General features: G+C 52.5%; 1 protein-coding gene across 1 annotated transcript; it reads right to left on the bottom strand.

Moving 5' to 3' along the window:
* Positions 1–210: 210 nt before the first annotated feature.
* Positions 211–17232, bottom strand: GCK (glucokinase). The gene is made up of 10 exons (XM_007524417.2): positions 17110–17232; positions 13109–13271; positions 12489–12643; positions 10556–10675; positions 8130–8225; positions 7884–7983; positions 4471–4654; positions 2527–2682; positions 1373–1606; positions 211–631 (listed from the first exon to the last, which is right to left on the bottom strand). Exons 1-10 carry the CDS (start codon positions 17230–17232, stop codon positions 487–489), a joined length of 1476 nt encoding a protein of 491 aa, XP_007524479.2. The 3' UTR covers positions 211–486.
* Between the last annotated feature and the right edge of the window lie 1610 nt (positions 17233–18842).

The following is an 18842-nucleotide window of genomic DNA, read 5'->3' as shown; positions in this document are numbered from 1 at the left end:
TCCCAGGGTCCCCCAGGACCCAGGTTCAGTTTGACCAGACCTGCAGGGCTGCCTCTTCCCAAGGTCTGAATTCTCAGGGAAATTAAATCATAACAGGTCCAGGAGATATTCTGAACCCAGAGCCAGGGCCCAGAGGTGGCTAAACCCCAAGGGGCAGGCAGTGTAGACACCCCCATCCCAGAGTCCTGGGTGCGCAGCTTCATTCTAAACTGGCTATTCCAGCGAGAAATGGGGAACTTGGGCAGCTCCACTCCAGCTCATCTCAGCCCCCAACCTCGCCAGGGGCCCAGATCTGGGCCCCCATCTGCTCTGAGAGAAGAGGCATGCTGGGGTCTCCTGTACACCCCAGGGGGCGCGCTTTCCCCTCTTCCAGGCTGGCATGCAGCAGGAGGCGTCCAGGGTCCTGACAAGAAGAGGTGTGTTGGCCGGGAAGCTGGGGGCACTGTGCGCAGAGCCCCATGTCCAGTGCTTACATGGCCGCTATCCTCACTGGCCCAGCATGCAAGCCTTCTTCCAGGCCACGGCAGAGACCAGGGCTGCCCCCCGGCCGCTGCCCTCCTCCGACTCGATGAAGGTGATCTCGCAACTGGGCGTCAGGAGGCGCACGCTGGCGTGGAAGCGCTCCTTGAAGCTGGGAAGGAGAGAAGCGTGCTGTCCCCAGGGAACTGGCCCCTGCCAACCTTACCCCTGCCCACCCCCCCACAGCTTCGATGCAGCCAGAAGGGGAAGCCCATCATGCCCTATCCCCAGTGCCTGGGCTATGTGAGACACGAATAATTAATCAATAATAATAATAATAATAATAATAATAAAAATACATCTCTGGGGGAGTGGGCAGTGGCACACCCAATTAAATGCACATATTACCATGTGCGAGGATCCAGGTTTCAGCCCCACCTGCAGGGGCGACACTTCATGAGCAGTGAAGCAAGTCTGCTGGTGTCTCTCTTTCTCCCTCTCTATCTGCCCCTTCTCTCTCAATTTCTCTCTCTCCTATGAAATAAAATAGAAAGAAAAAAGTGACAGCAGGGAGTGGATTTGTATTGCTGGCACTGAGTCCAGTGACAACCCTAGTGGAAAAAAAAATTCCCTGGACCTGTGAGCACCCCATCTGGGGTCTGGAGAGACAATGCAGTGGGTAGGGCTCATGCCTTGCCAGGCCTACAGCCCAGAATAAAGATCTGGCACCGGGTGACAGCGCCATGCCACCAGGAGTGTCTCTCCCTCTTTTTCTCTCTCTCTGCTGCCCAGGAGTAGTTAATCCCGCACGCGCTAGGCTGCAGCCCCATTTGAGCGCAGAGTGCCTCTGGAGGCCCCCAGCCTCTGCAGTGAGGCTGCGTCCTGCACGCGGCAGCCCCCTGGCGGCACTCACCTGGGGTGCAGCTTGTAGACCGAACCATCCACGCCCACCGTGATGCGCATCACATCTTCGCTTCGGCTCTCGCGCATACGGTTGATGACACCCGCCAGCCCCGCGGCACACATGCGCGCCGCCCGCGTGGACACGCTCTCGCAGGCGCGCCGCACGATGTCGCAGTCGGTGGCCGAGGGCCGCAGCCCCAGCGTGCTCAGGATGTTGTAGATCTGTTTGCGGTCTCCTGAGTCGCTGCAGGGCGGGAAAACAGGATGGGCTGTCTGTGCATGAAGAGAGGCAGGCTGGGAGGGGGGCAGGGAGGGGAGGGGTGGACCACAGACTCCAACCCCCCAAGTCCATCAGGAGGCACTGGCCCCTGACGTCTCCCCACAACACCAATCCCGCCCCCCTTATTCCAGGGGACTGGGGTCACCCGGAGCCTCCATGCATGCTACCTGCCGCCCATAACCTTTGCCTCTTTGCCCAGACCCCGCCCCCCCACATTGCTCACTGCCCCCCCCCCCCCGCGAGTTCATCCAGTCCTTGCCCCATAGCCCCATAGCCACTTCCCTGTGGCCCCATGTCTGAGCCCCCGCAGGTACATCTGAACACTGCCCCCTACTCCTGGCTCCCGCCCCCCAATGTCCGTTCCCACTGCTCCCCACATCTGAGCCCCAGTAGGTCCATCCCGAGACCTGAACCCCAGCCACCTGTAGCCCCCCCATAGCCCTTTCCTCCTGCTCCCTGCCTCTGAACCCCTGCAGGGTCATCCTGAGCTCCTCAGCCCCACCGTTGCTCCCCCCACAGACCTCTCCACCTGCCCCCTCACCTCTCCACCTGGCCCCCACCTCTCCACTTGCACCCCCACACCACTCCACCTGCCCCCCCACACCTCTCCAACTGCCGAACCACAACTCTCCACCTGCCCCCAACACACCTCTCCACCTGCCCCCACACACCCCTCCATTTACACCCCACATAACACCACCTGCCCCCCACACCTCTCCACCTGTCTCCCCACACCTCTCCATCTGCCCCCCCACCTCTACACCTGCCCCCACACAGCTCTCCACCTGCCCCCCCACACCTCTCCACCTGCCCCCACACAACCCCATTTACACCCCACATAACACCACCTGCCCCACACACCTCTACACCTGCTCCCCACACACCTCTCCACCTGTGACACGAAGCGGGTCTCGAAGGCCCCACGTGTGCGCAGCTGCTCTGAGGCCTCCCCGTGGAAGAGCAGGTTCTCGTCCACCAGCTTGAGGAGCACCAACCGCACTAGCTCACCCATGTACTTGCCACCAATGAGCTTCTCGAACCTACAGAGAGGCGGTGGTTCACCCCACTCAGCCACCCAAGGGTCCCCACCAGGCATGGGGTCTCTGACAGGGAGGCCACACAGAGCACTGTGGCTGCTGAGTCACTTCTCAACAGGGGCTGAGGGAACTGAGGCCTGTAGTGGCATGTGCCTCCCTTGCCCATGTAGAGGGAAAGCTGAGGGTCAGAACATGCCCTCTGGGATGTCTCTGCCCAGGGCTGGACCCCAAAGAATTAGGAGGCACCTGACTGGAGGGGCTGGGATTCAAACAAGCCCAGAATACACATATTACCATGCACAAGGACCTGGGTTCAAACTCAGTTCCCAAACCTACTGGGGGGCAGCTTTACTAGTAATGGAGCAGGGCTATAGATGTCTCTCTCTTCATCTCTTTCTCTGTCTTTTTAAAGATTTTATTCATTTATTTATTAATGAGAAAGATAGGAGGAGGAGAGAGAGAAAGAACCAGACATCACTCTGGTACATGTGCTGCCAGGGATTGAACTCAAGACTTCATGCTTGAGAGTCCAATGCTTTATCCACTAAACCACCTCCCAGACCACTCTCTCTTCCTCTCTGTCTCTACCAGTTAAGAAAGAAGGAGGAAAAAAGTCCCCTGGGAATGGTGCAATAGTACAGGCAATAAACCCCAGCAATATCCTGATGGCAAAAAATAATTTTTAATTAAAATGAAAAAGTAATAAAACATAAAGCTGAGTCCTGGGGCCAGGAAGTGGCACACCCAGTTTAGTGAACATGTTACCATGCCAAGGAGCCAGGTTCAACTCCCTGGTTCCCACCTGCCGGAGTTCATGAGTGGTGTAGCAGTATAGCAGGTGTCTGTCGTTCTCTCTCCCTCCCTATTTGCCACTCCCCTTTCATTCCTCTATATCTTATTAAATCAAAGAAGAGAGGGGCTGGGCTGGGTGGTAGCACACCTGGCTGAGCAAGTATGTTACCTGTGCAAGGATCTAGGTTGAAGCACCTAGTCCCCACTTTCTGGGTGGAAGCTTCACAAGTGCTTTCTCCCTCTCTCTCTCTCTCTCTCCCTCTCTATCTCCCCCTCCCCTTTCAATTTCTCTCTCTCTGCCTCCAATTGTTGGGGCTTGGTGCCTGCACTATAAATATAAATCCACTGCTCCTGGTGGCCATCCCCCCCCCATTTTATTGGATAGGACAGAGAGAAATTGAGAGGCAAGGGGGAGATAGAGAGGGAGAGAGAATGATAAGACACTTGCAGACCTACTTCACCACTTGTGAAATGTTCCCCTTGCAGATGGGGAGCCGCGAGCTAGAACCGTATCCTGTGGATCCTTGTACTTAATACTATTTGCGCTTAGCTGGATGTGTCACCGCTGCCCCCCCCCCCCCCGCCCAATTTCTCTGTCTATCAGAAATAAATACATATTCAAATAGAAGGAAAATAAAAACATAAATAAAAACTGAAACGAGTAAAACTGCATCCTGCCAGCCCTCAGCATCCCACACATGCCTTTGGGCTCAGGCAACTCTGGTCTAGGCCCAGGTAACAGTATTGGGGTCTCTCAGCGCCCCTGTCAGCTCCTGCAACGAGGCAGACCCCATGGCTGTGCCCCCAGCCTTCCCTCTCTCCTTGTGCCTAGTTCACAGAGGGGTGTGCGGCCTGTGAACAGCAGCAGGGAGAGACTGTGCTTACTAAGGGATTGTCCGTTTGCTTTTCTCCAGAGCTGTTTAAAAACAAGCCCATTATCCACGTGGCCGAGCTCCAGTCTGCCCACCAGGGCAGCCCCGCGGGAAGGGGCGGGCTTACAGCTGCTGGCCGGGGTTCAGGGAGTTTTCATCCACCACACGGTCGTACTCCAGCAGGAACTCGTCCAGTTCGCCGGAGTCCCCGAAGGCGCCCCACTCGGTGTTGACGCACATGCGGCCCTCGTCCCCCTCCACCAGCTCCACGTTCTGCATCTCTTCCATGTAGCAGGCATTGCAGCCCGTTCCTGCCGGGAGGCTGCATTAGGGGGTCGCCCCTTACCATTGTCCTGCCTGCCTGGAGGCTCTGTGGCCCTGACTCCTCTGCTTCCTGGGGCCTGCCACCCATGCTCTGTGAAGGGTCCCTGGATTGGGTTTTTTTCTTTCCCTTAATTCTTTCCTTTTATTTTTAGCAAATTATTTTTAATATTAATATTTTATTTACATTATTTTAATGAAGGACAAATAAAAAGAAAGACCAGAGCACTGCTTGGCTCTGGCTTGTGGTGCTGGGAAATGAACCTGGGACCTCAAAGCCTCAGGCATGTGAGTCTTTTTGCAGACCATTAAGCTGTCTCTCCAGCCCAATGCTTTATTTTTCTTACACTGGATAGGACAGAGTGAAATTGAGAAGGGAAGGAGAGATGGAGAGGGAGAGAGACAGAGAAACACCTGCAGCCTTACTTCTTCACTTGTGCAGATGGCCTGGGCTTTGAACCTGCATCCTCATGCATGGTAACACGTATGCTCAACTGAGTGTGCCACTGTCCAGCCCCCCCCCCCCCCATATTGTCTTGGGCACTGGAAAGAGGTCTTACTCAAGTCCCAGAAGACCTGTGTGTGCCATGGGAAATTTGTGGAGAGGGACTCACTTTTCTAGACAGTTCCTCTTCCCTAAGAGGGTTGGTGACCCTGTTCTCCCATTGCCTGGGCAGAGCCCTTTCAACACACCAATGTGCTTTGGTAGTTACAGGGGCACGTGGAATGTGTCATGCTGCTTTTGTGCTTTCCATGCATATGTTGAGCTTCTCTGCCCCAGGCTGTGTTGGGGTGGGGGGAGTCACTCTGAAATGAGTAGAGCACCGTGCAGGGCCTATGGTCTAGACAGTCATTACAGGCGAGGCTGGTTGTGAAGCCTATCATTTGTAGGGGTTCATGCAGAGTGAAAAGACAGGGCCCCTGGTTCATAAATGATTAAGGATTTCACAGTGGTGATAGCAGGACTGCAGAGTGTGGCTGTCACCTCAAAGCCATCAGGGATACCACCTCAAAGATGGGGGCCCAGTGACATCTGGCCTTCTAGTTTCCTTGTGCAGAAAGACAGGAATTCAGACTTTGATCTGACCAGTCTTCATTTTTACATCTTGGTAACTATTGTGCACATGCTTTCAGCAGAGAAACCAGGCAGGACTGCTTAACGGATGAGTTTGCCGGCCATCCTTTCTCTACTCCAGGGGGCTGAGACCAGACGCAAGCAGGTGCAGAATGCAGGACAAGTCATTTCAGAGAGCCATATATATACCAACTGGCTGCTTCAGTGGGACAATGGGAGAAGATGCAAGAAACAAGAAGAGAGATGAGTGTATGGAAGTGGATTCATGAGTGAGCACAAGCACATAGCTCCTTAGGAAGTGGGAGACAGTTGTGGGGTTGTTTCAGGGACTTGCAGAATGTAAACAGCTAAACACAAGATTCTCAGACTTGGTGAAAACAATCCTGTTACCAGAGGGCCAGGGGAAGGAGTAGGTCAGGGCTGGAGCCTGACTGCTCCAGGGAGACTCTTTCAGAGACATGCAGAGAAACAGAGATGGGGGAGAAGGAAAGAGACCACAACACCAAAGCTTTGGAGGGGTGGCTCAGACTTGGGTTGCATGCATGGCAAAGCAGACAGATTATCCATGTGTGCTAGCTTGCTGGCCCCTTGAAGGATCTTTTTGATAGTGAGAGGACACTAGGACTTTGGTGGTGGGCACTGAGAAAGCCACACCCCTGACATTCCATAGCATTTTCAGCCATGGGGCAGGGGTAGATAGCATAATGGTTACGCAGACAGACTCTCATGCCTGAAGCTCTGAAGTCATAGGCAGAGCTTATCAGTACTCTGGTAAAAAACAAACAACAAAAAAAAAGTGATATATTGGGTTGTTGGGAAAGTCATGACTTTTTTAATTTTTAAATTATCTTTACTTATTTATTGGATAGAGACAGCCTAAGTAAAGATAGAAGGGGGTGACAGAGAGTGACAGAGACAGAAAGACATCTGCAACACTGCTTCACCACTAGCAAGCTTTCCCCTTGCAGGTTGGGCAGGACCTGGGGCTCAAACCTGGGTCCTTGTGCACTGTAACATGTGCACTCAACCAGGTGCACCACCACCCAGCCCCATGACTTTTTAATTTTTTAAAAATATTTATTTATTATTTATTCCCTTTTATTGCTCTTGTTGTTTTATTGTTGTAGTTATGAATGATGTCGTTGTTGTTGGATAAGACAGAGAGAAATGGAGAGAGGAGGGGAAGACAGAGAGGGGGAGAGAAAGATAGACACCTGCAGACCTGTTTCACTGCTTGTGAAGCGACTCCCCTGCAGGTGGGGAGCCGGGGGCTTGAGCCGGGATCCTTAGGCTGGCTTTTGCACTTTGCGCCACCTGCGCTTAACCCGCTGTGCTACCGCCCAACTCCCCCATGACTTTTTTTTTCTATGCAAGAATGAGTCATGACTTCCACTCACCCACTATTATAGCTATAATATAGTATGTGTACACTATGACAGCCCGGAGATGGCCTGGAAAGGCTATGATGGTACACTGCTGGGCTGGGAACACAGCATAATGGTTCTGCAAAAGACCTTCATGTCTGAGGCTCTGAGGCCCCAGGTTCAATCCCCAACACCACCATTATCCAGAGATGAGCAGGGTTCTGATGTCTTTCACTCTGTGTATCTCTCTCATTATGATAAAATAAAATATTTTTTAAAATAAAGCACACTGTACTAAGACTGACTTTCTGAGCAATGGGGCCAAGAGGGTGCAGAAGACCCCCCTCCCCGAGAGCTGATCTGATGGCTGTGATTGGTGTGATGGGTGCCAGCACTGTCCTCACTTTGGCCAGCAAGCCAGCTGCCTTGAAACATGGAAGAGCCATCAGGGATCCGTGACACTACTTTTGCTAATCTTTCTGCTTGGGCAGACCCATCCGTTCTGGTCAATTTAACAGATACGGTGTTTGAATTAAATCCTGATAGGAAGGTGGACAGGCAGCTGGTGTGCCATATGATGCGGGGCAGCAGTGTTGAAATGCCCACTGCTGGTCAACAGCAGGTGCTCCTGGCACATGCCTGCTGCTCGCTGGGGCTTCCAGGCTCCAGCACTTTTGAGGTTCTCCCCGTTTGCTGTCCCTAGCACATGAGCCCAGCTCCTGCCATCACCCACTCACTGATGACTGAGGCCCCTGGGAAGGGCCAGCCTCACATCCTTACCTACAATCATGCCAACTTCACAGCGGCGATCTTCATAGTAGCAGGAGATCATGGTGGCTACAGTGTCGTTCACCATCGCCACCACATCCATCTCAAAGTCCTGCCGGGAAGCACGGAGGTTGGTGATAGGCTGGCCACAACTGGGGAGCTCAAGATTCCTCCCTGAGGGCAGAGGATGCCCCAAAGCTTCCCTGAATGCAGGCCAGGGGCCCTGGGCACTGTGGAGGCAGGGAAGGAGACACTAACCCCTCTCCGCTTGATGGCATCTTTCAGAAGGCCCACGATGTTGTTCCCCTCTGCTCCGGAGGCCTTGAAGCCCTTTGTCCAGTTGAGGAGGATGCCCTGAGGGAGGAGGAGGGTCTTTGTGGTCTCAGATAAGTGCTGGGTGCAGGACTAGGAGGCTACCTTGGCCACAGGGAGGTGCACCCCACAGCTGAGGAAACCGAGGCTCAGGGCAGCCAGACACCCTTCAAGTGTGCTTGTGACCACCCCGAATGTCTGTATTGTTGCCCACCTCAGTGATTCTGTTTCAGAATAAAGGTGGGGTTCAGAGGAGAGTGGCCCCTAGCATGATGGGTCTCTGTCCCTGTGGGGGGGACCAGGCTGGCAATGTGATTGGTGGCTCCTGGTGCTGATTCTACCATGGTCCATGAGCTGGCCTCCTCTCTGACCATGTGTTATGTATGAAAGATTGACATGTACACATGTATATAGTCATGTATAAACAGCATTTCTGGGCCTGGGAGGTAGCTCAGCTGTGGAACACATGCCTTCCATGCATCAGACTTTGGGTTTGATGTCCAGCGCCACCACATGGGATCACCATGGACATCACCAAGGACCAAAACTGATGGGACTCCATGGAAGAAGAATAATGCTTTAATGCTTTGTTCTCTCTCTCTCTCTCTCTCTCTCTCTCTCTCTCAAAATACACACAAAAGGGGGCCAGTGGTAATGTAGCAGGTTTAGTGCACACAGCACAAAATGCAAGGACCAGCATAAGGATCCCGGTTTGAGTCCCCGGCTTCCCACCTGCAGGGAGGTTGCTTCACAGGCGGTGAAGCAGGTCTGCAGATGTCTATCTTTCTCTCCCCCTCTCTGTCTTCCCGTCCTCTCTCCATTTCTCTCTATCCTATCCAACAATAACAGCAACAACAAAAATAACAACAATGACAATAAAATGGACTCCAATAGTGGATTCATAGTGCAGGCAGGCAGGCACCAAGCCCCAGTGATAACCCTGGAGGCATAAATAAATAAAACAAAAATAAAATTCTTTTTTAAAAAGAGTATATATATAATTGGGTTGGGGCAGCTCAGCGGCATCGTGCATATGCAAGGTCTGCATTCTCTGGGTCCCATTTAAGTGACATGTGCTTATGTAAACTCGACATGGATGTTCAGGTCAAGTGTTTGGGTCATTCCTAGGGCTTCACCACTCTGGGATGACATTTTAAGATAGAAAAAGATGGAAGTCAGGCAGTAGCACAGCGGGTTAAGCACACATGGCACAAAATGCAAGGACCGGTGGAAGGATCCTGGTTCGAGTCCCTGGCTCCCCATCTGCAGGGGAGTCACTTCACAAGCGGTGAAGCAGGTCTGCAGGTGTCTATCTTTCTCTCCCCCTCTCTGTCTTCCCCTCCTCTCTCCATTTCTCTCTGTCCTATCCAACAACAATGACATCAATAGCAACAATAATAACTACAATAATAAAAACAAGGGCAACAAAAGAGAATAAATAAATGCTTTGAAAAAATTTTTTAAAAAAGATAGAAAAAGATGAGAGAGAGAGAGACCGAGAGACCACTATGGTGAGGACTGGGTTGGAACCTGGTGCCCATGGCAAAGCAGGTACCCTCTCTAGGTGAGCTATCTTAATGGCCCTGGGTACATAATCCTCATATCTGTGTAGCTGACACAAGTGAAGGCATGCTCATAGTTTGAGTATGATATGCATGTGAAGCTGAGCTGTGCATATAACTGATGTGTGTAACTACACATGCCACTTACAAGCATGTGTGAGTACATAGGTGTGTGTCCACAGAATGGTAGCTGAGAGGGGCTAAGACACCGGCCTGCGATGTGTGCTCAGTGTAGGGTACCCAGGCACGGCAGAGTCCTGAGTTTGAGCCTCAATACTGCCACCTTCCACCAGGAGTGGGAAGCCTGGCAGAATGCAGGTGACGAGGCCATGCTGAAACCCTTTTCACATGGGACATCTGAAGGTGGCACACGGCTTCTCCCTGCTCCCCACATCTGAGCCCCAGCAGGTTCATCCTAAGCCCTGAAGCCCCCCCCCCAGTCACCAGCACCCCCCATGTCTCTCCTGCTCCCTGTGTCTAAACCCTAGCAGGTTCATCCTGAGCTCCTCAGCCCTGCCCCTGCTCTCCCCAACACACCTCTCCACCTGCCCTCCCCAGCCACAACTCCACAGGTACCCTGTCTGGGGCTCCTCTCTGCCCAAGCTGGGCAGCCAAGCCTGCCCTGAACTAATAGCTGAGCAGTAGGCCTGTCCAGATTCAGACCCAGAACCCGCCTGCCAGTGGCAGCCCCTGGGACAGACTGAAAAGAGGATGGGGCTGGTCCCCAGGGTCTGCCTGGTCCCCAGGTGCCTGGTTGCTGGGGGACTTTCTCTAGGTACCCTTTCCCCTCCCCTGTGGCCCCTAAACCACCTTGTCGATGTCTTCGTGTCTCACAGGAAAGGAGAAGGTGAAGCCCAGGGGCAGCTTCTTGTGCTTCATCTGATGCTTGTCCAGGAAGTCAGAGATGCACTCAGAGATGTAGTCAAAAAGCTGGGGTGTGCAGAAAGGAGGCCACTGTGTGATTAGGCAGGCCCTGCAGGCCACCACTCCACAGTACCCCACCTGGGGCTCCTCTCTGTCCAAGCTGAGCAGCCAAGCCTGCTCTGAGCTAATAGCTGAGCACCAGGCCTGTCCAGATTCGGACCCAGAACCTGCCTGCCAGTGGCAGCCCCTGGGACAGACTGAAAAGAGGATGGGACTGGTCCCCAGGATCTGCCTGGCCCTGCCAGCAGAGTCCACGGGGTCCACAGGGTCCACAGGCTGACCTGGGGTTCTCTGAGAGGCACATTCCTGGACTCAATATGTTTCCTTCTTTCCTTCCTTCCTTCCTTTCATTCTTTCTTTCTCTTCCCCTATCCCTCTTCTCTTCTCTTTCTTTCTTTCTTTTACCAAAAATACTACTGGCCCTGCATGCTGGCCCTTTGAATCCTCCACCATACCTAGTGGCTATTCTTTTTCCTTTCTAGTTTTTTTCCCCTTTTTATTTTACTATAGGATAGAGAGAAATTGAGAGGGACACATAGATAGATAGATAGATAGATAGATAGATATATAGATAGATAGATATAGATAGATAGATAGGTAGATAGATAGATAGATAAGGAAAGGGACACTTGTAACACTGCTTCACTGCTTGTGAAGGTTTCCCCCTACAGGTGGGGAGTTAGGGCTCAAACCCAGATCCTTGAGCATGGTAATGTGTACACTTAATCAGGTATGCCATCTCTGCTGGACTCCTCTTTATTTTAAAATTTTTATATATTTTTTATCTATTGAATAAAAACAGAGAGAAATTGAGTGTACTAACCAAGAGAAGGAGAAAGACACCCTTAGCACTGCTTTATCTTTCATGAAGTAGGGTCAGGGAATTGATCCCGAGTGCTTGTTTGCACATCGTAATGTGTGTGCTTAACCAGATACACCACTACCCAGCTCCTCTTTCTTTTATTTGACCAGAGAGAAACTGAGATATGGAAGGGGAGAGGCAGAGAGGCAGAGAGACATGTACAGCACTACTTCATTGCTCATTAAGCTACCCCCCTCCACCTGGGTCCTTGTGCACTATAATGTTTGTGCCCAACTAGGCACATCACTGCCTGGCACTGAGTTACTTTCTGTCTATATTGCCCTCATCCTGCGCTGTCCTTGCTGAGCTCAGTCCCTGCTCTGCCTTCATGGTCTAAGCAAGGCACAGCTCAGTGTCTTGCCAATAGATCAATGTCCCAGCTGGGGGCTGGGACCCATAGGGGTGCCCCACTCTCCCTGATGACTTGACTTATGCCCACTCCTGGCTCACAGGGGTGTGAGGGGGCCCTGCTGGAGGGGCCCCTGCCCAGTCACCCCATCCCTTGGGGAACTGGCTTGCTGCCTGTATGTGGCTGAGGCTAGGGCTCTGCCCACCTCCACCCAGGATTGGTTCTACGCCTGTAGCTGCTCCTGAGTGCTTGTGCAGGCAGGGGGCCTGGCTGCTGGACAGCCATTGGGCTCACAGTTGTCCCCATGTGTGTATTGGGGGAGATGAGGGAGTGACAGGCAGGGAGGGTAGATGCATGGCTGCCCGGCCATGTCCAGATCCTTCTCGGAAACTGGACAGTGGTGTGGTGACGGCAGTGTGACCTGTAGGGACCATGCCCAGAAGTTGTGTACCTGGGCCCCCTCAGCTGCCTCCTAGGCCTCTGCTGTTGGGTAACCTCCCTGCCCACAGTGTCTCCTCCACCAGGGCAGCAACATTCTGAGACTTTGGGCAGTCTGAACCCCCAAGTCCTCAGCACTCCCACCCCCACCCTGCCAGCCACTCGCTCACCATCTCAGCCGTGCCCGTCATGGCATCCTCGGGGATAGAGTACATCTGGTGCTTGGTCTTCACGCTCCACTGCCCTGCCTCCCCCTCGCCCACTTTCACCAGCATCACCCTGAAGTTGGTGCCACCGAGGTCCAGGGAGAGGAAGTCCCCAACTTCTGCAGCCACAGGAGAAGCCTGTCAGCCTGGCAGGCACCCTCAAGGCTGAGCAGGGGAGGAGGGGCAGGCAAGTGGGCTGGGCAAGGGGTGGCTGACACTGGCAAGGGGTGGCTGGGCAAGGGGAGGGCAGAGTAAATTGTAGCAGGCCCAAAGGTGGACTGAGGAGTCAGTGGGGACTCTCTGCCCTGGACTGAAGTCACCCCAGGTCCAGAGCCCAGCTGAGGATGGCATTCAATGGCCCAGACTGGCCATGCCCCAGGAGAGAGGAAGAGGCTAGCTTTCCTGGGGCTGGACCCCAAGGCTGGGCCAACAGATCCCAGGGTGAGAGCAGCTGGGGATTGGGGTCCAGTGCAAGGGGACCCTGAGTGTTTACCCATAGAAGCCTATCTCAGAGGCAGACTGGGCCACTGGGAAGGGCTTGAGGGGAATTTCCCTGTGGAGGTCTGCCCTGCCTGCCCCCATACCTGAGCCCTCTGGGGTGGAGCGCACGTAGGTGGGCAGCATCTTCACACTGGCCTCCTCATGTGTCTCCAGCCGCAGGCCTCGGTCCATCTCCTTCTGCATCCTTCTCATCACCTTCTTCAGGTCCTCCTCCTGCAGCTGGAACTCTGCCAAGATGTGCTCAGCCTGTGTGGGGGAGGGGCATCTGGGTGGGGCCTCTTTGTGGGTCTGTCCTGGGAAGCTTCCCACCTGGGCCTGGGGCTTCTTTTTACCCTAGGCCCATATGCTCTATCATTTCTTTTCTTCCTGTTTTTGCACTACGAATCCTCAGCTCCTGGCAGCCTTTCCCCCCCTTTCTATTTTATTATTTTTTATTTGACAGGACAGAGAGAAATCGAGAGGGGAGTGGGAGATAGAGAGGGAGGGGAAAAGATAGGCACCTGCAGACTTGCAGACTCGTAAAACGCTCCCCCTACAACTGGGGAGCTGAGCTCAACCTGGATCCTTGTGCATGGTGATACGGTGTGTGCCACCACCCAGACCCCTAGATGATTTATCATTTTATTATTTACTTAGTTATGTTTTACCAGAGCACTTCAGGAGATTGAAGTTAGGACCTCTGTTTCCTCTGATGAAATCTATTTGCATAACCATTATGCTATCACCCTGCCCACCATAATTTATTTTCTTCTTGCTCTTATTTATTTATGTGTTTGTTTGTTTGTTTACTGTTTATCTTACAGAGCTGGAGTCTTGCGCATGTGCTGTTTCACCACTTCCAGGGCTGACTTTTTCATTCAGAGAGATATACACACAGAGAGAAGGTGAGAGACATCACAGCACAGAGTTTTACCCAGGGTCTCAGTGCTGCCATATGATGCTGGGTCTCAAACCTGAGCTGCACACACAGCAGGGGACACGTCTGACCCATCCCTGAGCCTTCCTTCCAAACTGCTGGTTTAAAGTAGTTGAAACATGGCAAGGGCTGACCAGGCATGTGTGTGTGGGAGGGCAAGGAGCAGCAGCAGTGGGCCAAAGTGGTGTTTCTTTGTCCCTCCCTCAGATCTAGGCAGAGGAGAAGAAGAGGGGGTGGGGCATGGCTGGAAGAGCCTTCCTGGAAGGGGACAGGTGGTTGGCATTGCTGCCTACAATGGCAGATTCTGGTAGTTCCACCACCAGGAAGTTCTGCTGAGGGACTGAATGGAGAACACACAAGCCTTCTTGGGGGCAGAACACACCACCAGCTCGAGGAGAAACTAGGAGGTGGGTGACCCAGGTGCTGGCTCAGCAGGTAGAACAAAAGACTGGAAGGCATGAGGTCCTGAGTTTGATCCTGGCTACCACATGTGCCAGACTGATGCTTTTATTTTCACTCTGTCATTAATACATAAAGACATCTTTAAACAAGCAATGAAGCTGATGTGTCCAGCCAGGAGGGGCCATGTGACCACATATGATGGGGGCTATGCTCTTCTCCCCCTCTGTCTCTTTCAGAAAATAAAATTAATAGACAAATCTAGGGGTTCAAGTGGTGGCACATCCAATTGAGCACACATATTACCATGTTCAGGGACCAGGGTTCAAGCTCCTGTTCTCCATCTGTCCCTACTTCATGAGCAGTGAAACAGGTCTGCAGGTGTCTCTCTGTCTCACCCTCCTCTCTCAATTTCTCTTTGTCCTATCAAATAAAATAGAAAGGAGACAAAAGAGAAAAAAGAAAAAGAAAAAAAAAAGGCCATTGGAAGCAGTGGATTCATAGTGCTACTACCGAGCCCCAGTGGTAACCCTAGTGACAATAAAAAAAAAAAATCACTTCTCTTCTTTTGTTACGTTTATTCCTAGACATTTTATTGATTTTGCTGCTATAATGAATGGAACTAATTTTTGAATATTATTTTCTTAGTGTTTGTGTAAAGGAATGCTACTGACTTTTTGTATGTTCATTTTGTAGCCTGACACCTTACTATATTGCCTGATAATTTCTAGCAGCTTTATGCTGGGTCCTTTAGGTTTTTATATGTATAATATCATATCAAATGCAAATTGTGAGCCTGGCCTCACAAGGGGGCCCAGGTCAAATCCTTCAGCCTCTATGACCAGGCCACAATGAGCCCTGCTACTTCCTGTGCTGGAAGCCTCTAGGCCAGATAGCCTCCTCTACAGACTTTCAGAAGTCACATGAAGTCAAACCACTGACCTGTTCGAAGGACAACTTGGGGTTGCTACCACATTGAAAATTTGATCTGGTAATTTCCCTCCCAAGAATCAGAAAAAAGACCCAAAGCTCTTAAGGAGCACAGTGACACTTAAGACTTAGACACTTAAGAAGGCACAGGCAGGGCTCCACATAAAAGCCACAGGCCACAGCTCCCTGAGGCCTGCCATAGAAGGCTCCCACTCTGAGCCCCCCTCCCCTTTCCTCCTCTTTCTAGGCTGTCTCCCGGTTTTTTGTTTGTTTGTTTGTTTGTTTTATATTTCCGGTCCTGGGTCCCCACCCTTCCAGAAAGTCAAACCCTATCACAGAAGTCCCTTGATGAGTGTGTGCTCATGCCTTAAAGGACTTTTTTGAGCAACCTAGGAAATGTGTAGGTGATGTCCAAAGAGCCCTCAGAGCAGCCCATTCACCCAACAGGCCTCTGGGGAGCAATGAACAGCCAGACCTGTCCCCTGGTCCTCACCAGGAGGTCACAGGACACACAATTGAGTCTTGTGGCTGTACCCCACATTTATGGGCGCTTCCTGTCTGAGCAAGTTCCCCCTGGTCCCCACTGCATGTTGGAAAGTGAGGGGAGGGCAGACAAGGCCCTGCCTTTTAGGGGTGGACAAGGGAGCAAGCAGGCTGGTGGGGGGATAGGGAGCAGGGAGGAAGTCCCCCAACACCAGGGTGCTCAGAGTGCTGGCCCAGGAACCCAGGATCACAGGGGCAGGGGGCAAGCCAGGCAACTTCCCTGGGCTGCATGCAGTATAGGTGGGGTGGGAGCTCCTAGTGTATGTTAGTGTGAAGACAGGGTACTGACAAATGCTGACACGGCCTGTGAAAAACAGGTCCTGTCACCAGGTGGGTGGGGCAGGGCAGGAAGATAGGGTTCATGGGGAACCAGCTTGAGGCTGGAACTCAGTCTGGCTGGAGATATAGATGTGGGAGATGTGGGCCCGTGGATGGTCCTTACACCCAAGGTTTGAGCATGGCCACAGAGCAAGAAGGACTAGGCAGGTGGGTCAGTGGACTGGGCTGGGGGGGGATGTGTGTCCCTCTGAGGCTGCACTGAGCACTTTGGGACCTCATCTCTAGTAGCTGAGAAAGAGGAGAACCTCTTGAAGTGCCACACCGGGCAGAGAAACAGTACTCGCTCACCCACCATACCATCACCAGGTACCCCAAGAGTCTGGGAATGGGGTGTCTGTACCCAGTGGCGACCCAGCCCAGGCTGGTCACCCACATGCTCCTGAGATAAGGCTTTTAGGAGGGCCAGTTTGGGGAAGCCATTATGAGCCAGGGGGCATCAGACAGCCGGCTCTCCCCTCTGCACAGTCTCAGGAGAGGGCACTGGAAGCCAGAGCTGTACCCCCACCCCCACTCCAGACAACCTGAACAGGAGGAGTTTGATGCTGCTGTGGACTTGGCAGTCACTCTGGTTGTGGGGTGCCTCTTACCAGATTTGGAGCTGCCTAAGTTTGGCTCCTGATGTCCATTGCCATTTCTCTGCAGGACCAAGGTGGGTTTTGGGGGGAAGTGGGGGTGCCCTAGCTGGCTAAGGCACAGAGCTGGCTGCAGCCCTGGAGTCAGGGCCCAGAGCACAGCCTACACCGGACAGCCCCAGAGAGTCTGCCTGGACAGAGCTCAGCTGGCAACACGGAAATACCCTGCCCATTGGCAGGGACAGAGGGCATAGGAGACCTGTATGGGCTTGGGGATGGCAGAGGTCACGGATAGGTCTGAGGCAATGCTCCAGTGCCTGATGCCTGCTGGGGGGGGTCAGTCTTGGGCCAGAGGCTCTGGAAGGGGGTAGGACAGGCTCTACACCAGGGCTTGGCTGTCCAAGGCAGCCACCACCATGCTGCCTGATGACCAGAAGCCTGTGAGGATCTGGCAGATGGGGACGGAGCACTGAGAGCCAGGCCAGTGCAGGCCTGAGAACCAGGTCATGGGGATCCCTGGAGGGTTTTCACCTGGGGAGAGTTCTGACTTGTGTTGCCTACATTCTGGGCCTAGTATCTCTGGCTGGCAGGCTGGGGCAGAAAGCCAGGCCAGGGACCAAGATGAGCTCCAGGAAGCAGGTGCAGACAGCGCAGATCAGAAATGGGCACTTCCCATCCTCCTGACCCAAGGAGGCTATATTCTTTCAGCCAATCAGGTCACAGGATTGGCTTGAGGATGCTCATAACACCTCATCTGGGCCATCAATGAGCAGACAGGAGGGGTTTCTGGGGAGCAGATAGAAGTAGGGCCCCACCCTAACCCCAGGTGAAAAGATGCTTTTTTTTTTTTTTTTGCCTCCAGGGTTATTGTGAGGCTCCGTGCCTGCACTACTAATCTACTGCTCCTGGAGGCCATTTTTTCCATTTTTGTTGCCCTTGTTGTTATTGTTATTGCTGTTACTGCTGCTGTTGTTGTCGGATAGGACAGAAAGAAATCAAGAGACAAGGGGAAGACAGATAAAGGGAGAAAAAGACACCTACAGACCTGCTTCACTGCTTATGAAGCGACCCTCCTACAGGTGGGGAACCAGGGGGCTCAAACTGGGATCCTTACGTCGGTCCTTGTGCTTCATGCCATGTGAACTTAACTTACTGCACTACTGCCCGGCCCCCAGATGCTTGCTTTAGGGGCTAGAGAAGTCATTTGCTGTGTAGGGGCCATGCCTTGCCATGCACATGGTCCAGGTTTGAGCCCTGACACTGCATGGCAGGTGCTATGTCACTGGAGGAAGATCTAGTGCTGTGTGCCAACCCCCCACCCCAGTTCCTCATGTGCAGCCTCTTTATCTAAATGAAAATGCAGCTTGGGATAATGCAATTTCACGTGTGCAGGCATCAGCCACACACACACACACACAAACACAGAGAGAGAGAGAGGTTTTATATTTATGTTCATAGCAACACAATTTGTAATAGCCCAAACTTGGAAGCAACCCAGACGGTCAACGACAGATGACAGCCTAGGAACTTGTGGTCTGTATACACAGTGGAATACTACTCAGCGGTGAGAAATGATGCCCTCATCTCCTTTGTCTGATTTTGGATGAAACATGATGGAGTTGTGTTAAGTGAACTAAGCCAGAGGGAGAAAGATGAATACTGGATGGGCTTATTCACAAGTGGGAACAAAGACACAAGAGAAGAAAGGAAAACACCAGATAAAACTTAGACTGGGTGTGGTGGATGACAGCAAAGCAGGACTCTGAGGGAGTGGGAGAGGGGTGGAGAGGGACAGGGTTGGGGACCCTGTGCACAGGTGGGGGATGACTGGTGTGCAGACACCTATCACAGGGAGATATGAAATTGAACCCATGTGTCAACAACTGTCCTGTAAATTGTTATTTCACTCTAATAATATGATTTGGGGGGAAATACAATAAAAAAGAATTTTTTTAAAGTGCTTGTTTCAGTTGAGGTTCTTTAACATCAAAACCTGCCCCTCAAAGTGGAGAAGTCTTTCTTGGGCTTGAACAGGCCAGGCCAGGGTGTCTTTGGATTGGAGGGTGTACAGATAGTGTCTCTCCATCTCCCCATACCCCAAGCCCAGCTCCCTACACC

Source organism: Erinaceus europaeus, unplaced genomic scaffold (genome assembly GCF_950295315.1).
Source record: "Erinaceus europaeus unplaced genomic scaffold, mEriEur2.1 scaffold_987, whole genome shotgun sequence".
Taxonomy (NCBI): domain Eukaryota; kingdom Metazoa; phylum Chordata; class Mammalia; order Eulipotyphla; family Erinaceidae; genus Erinaceus; species Erinaceus europaeus.
Note: the sequence above shows the minus strand (reverse complement) of the source record. Positions and strands in the feature narration are given on the sequence as shown.

Excerpts from the sequence above, each read along its gene's own strand:
- GCK (XM_007524417.2), bottom strand. The coding sequence starts at position 17,232 with ATGACCTGGTTCTCAGGCCTGCACTGGCCTGGCTCTCAGTGCTCCGTC. Across the intron at positions 12,644-13,108 it reads CTCCACCCCAGAGGGCTCAG|AAGTTGGGGACTTCCTCTCC; the intron begins GTATGGGGGCAG and ends CTGTGGCTGCAG. Across the intron at positions 7,984-8,129 it reads ATGCCATCAAGCGGAGAGGG|GACTTTGAGATGGATGTGGT; the intron begins GTTAGTGTCTCC and ends GCTTCCCGGCAG.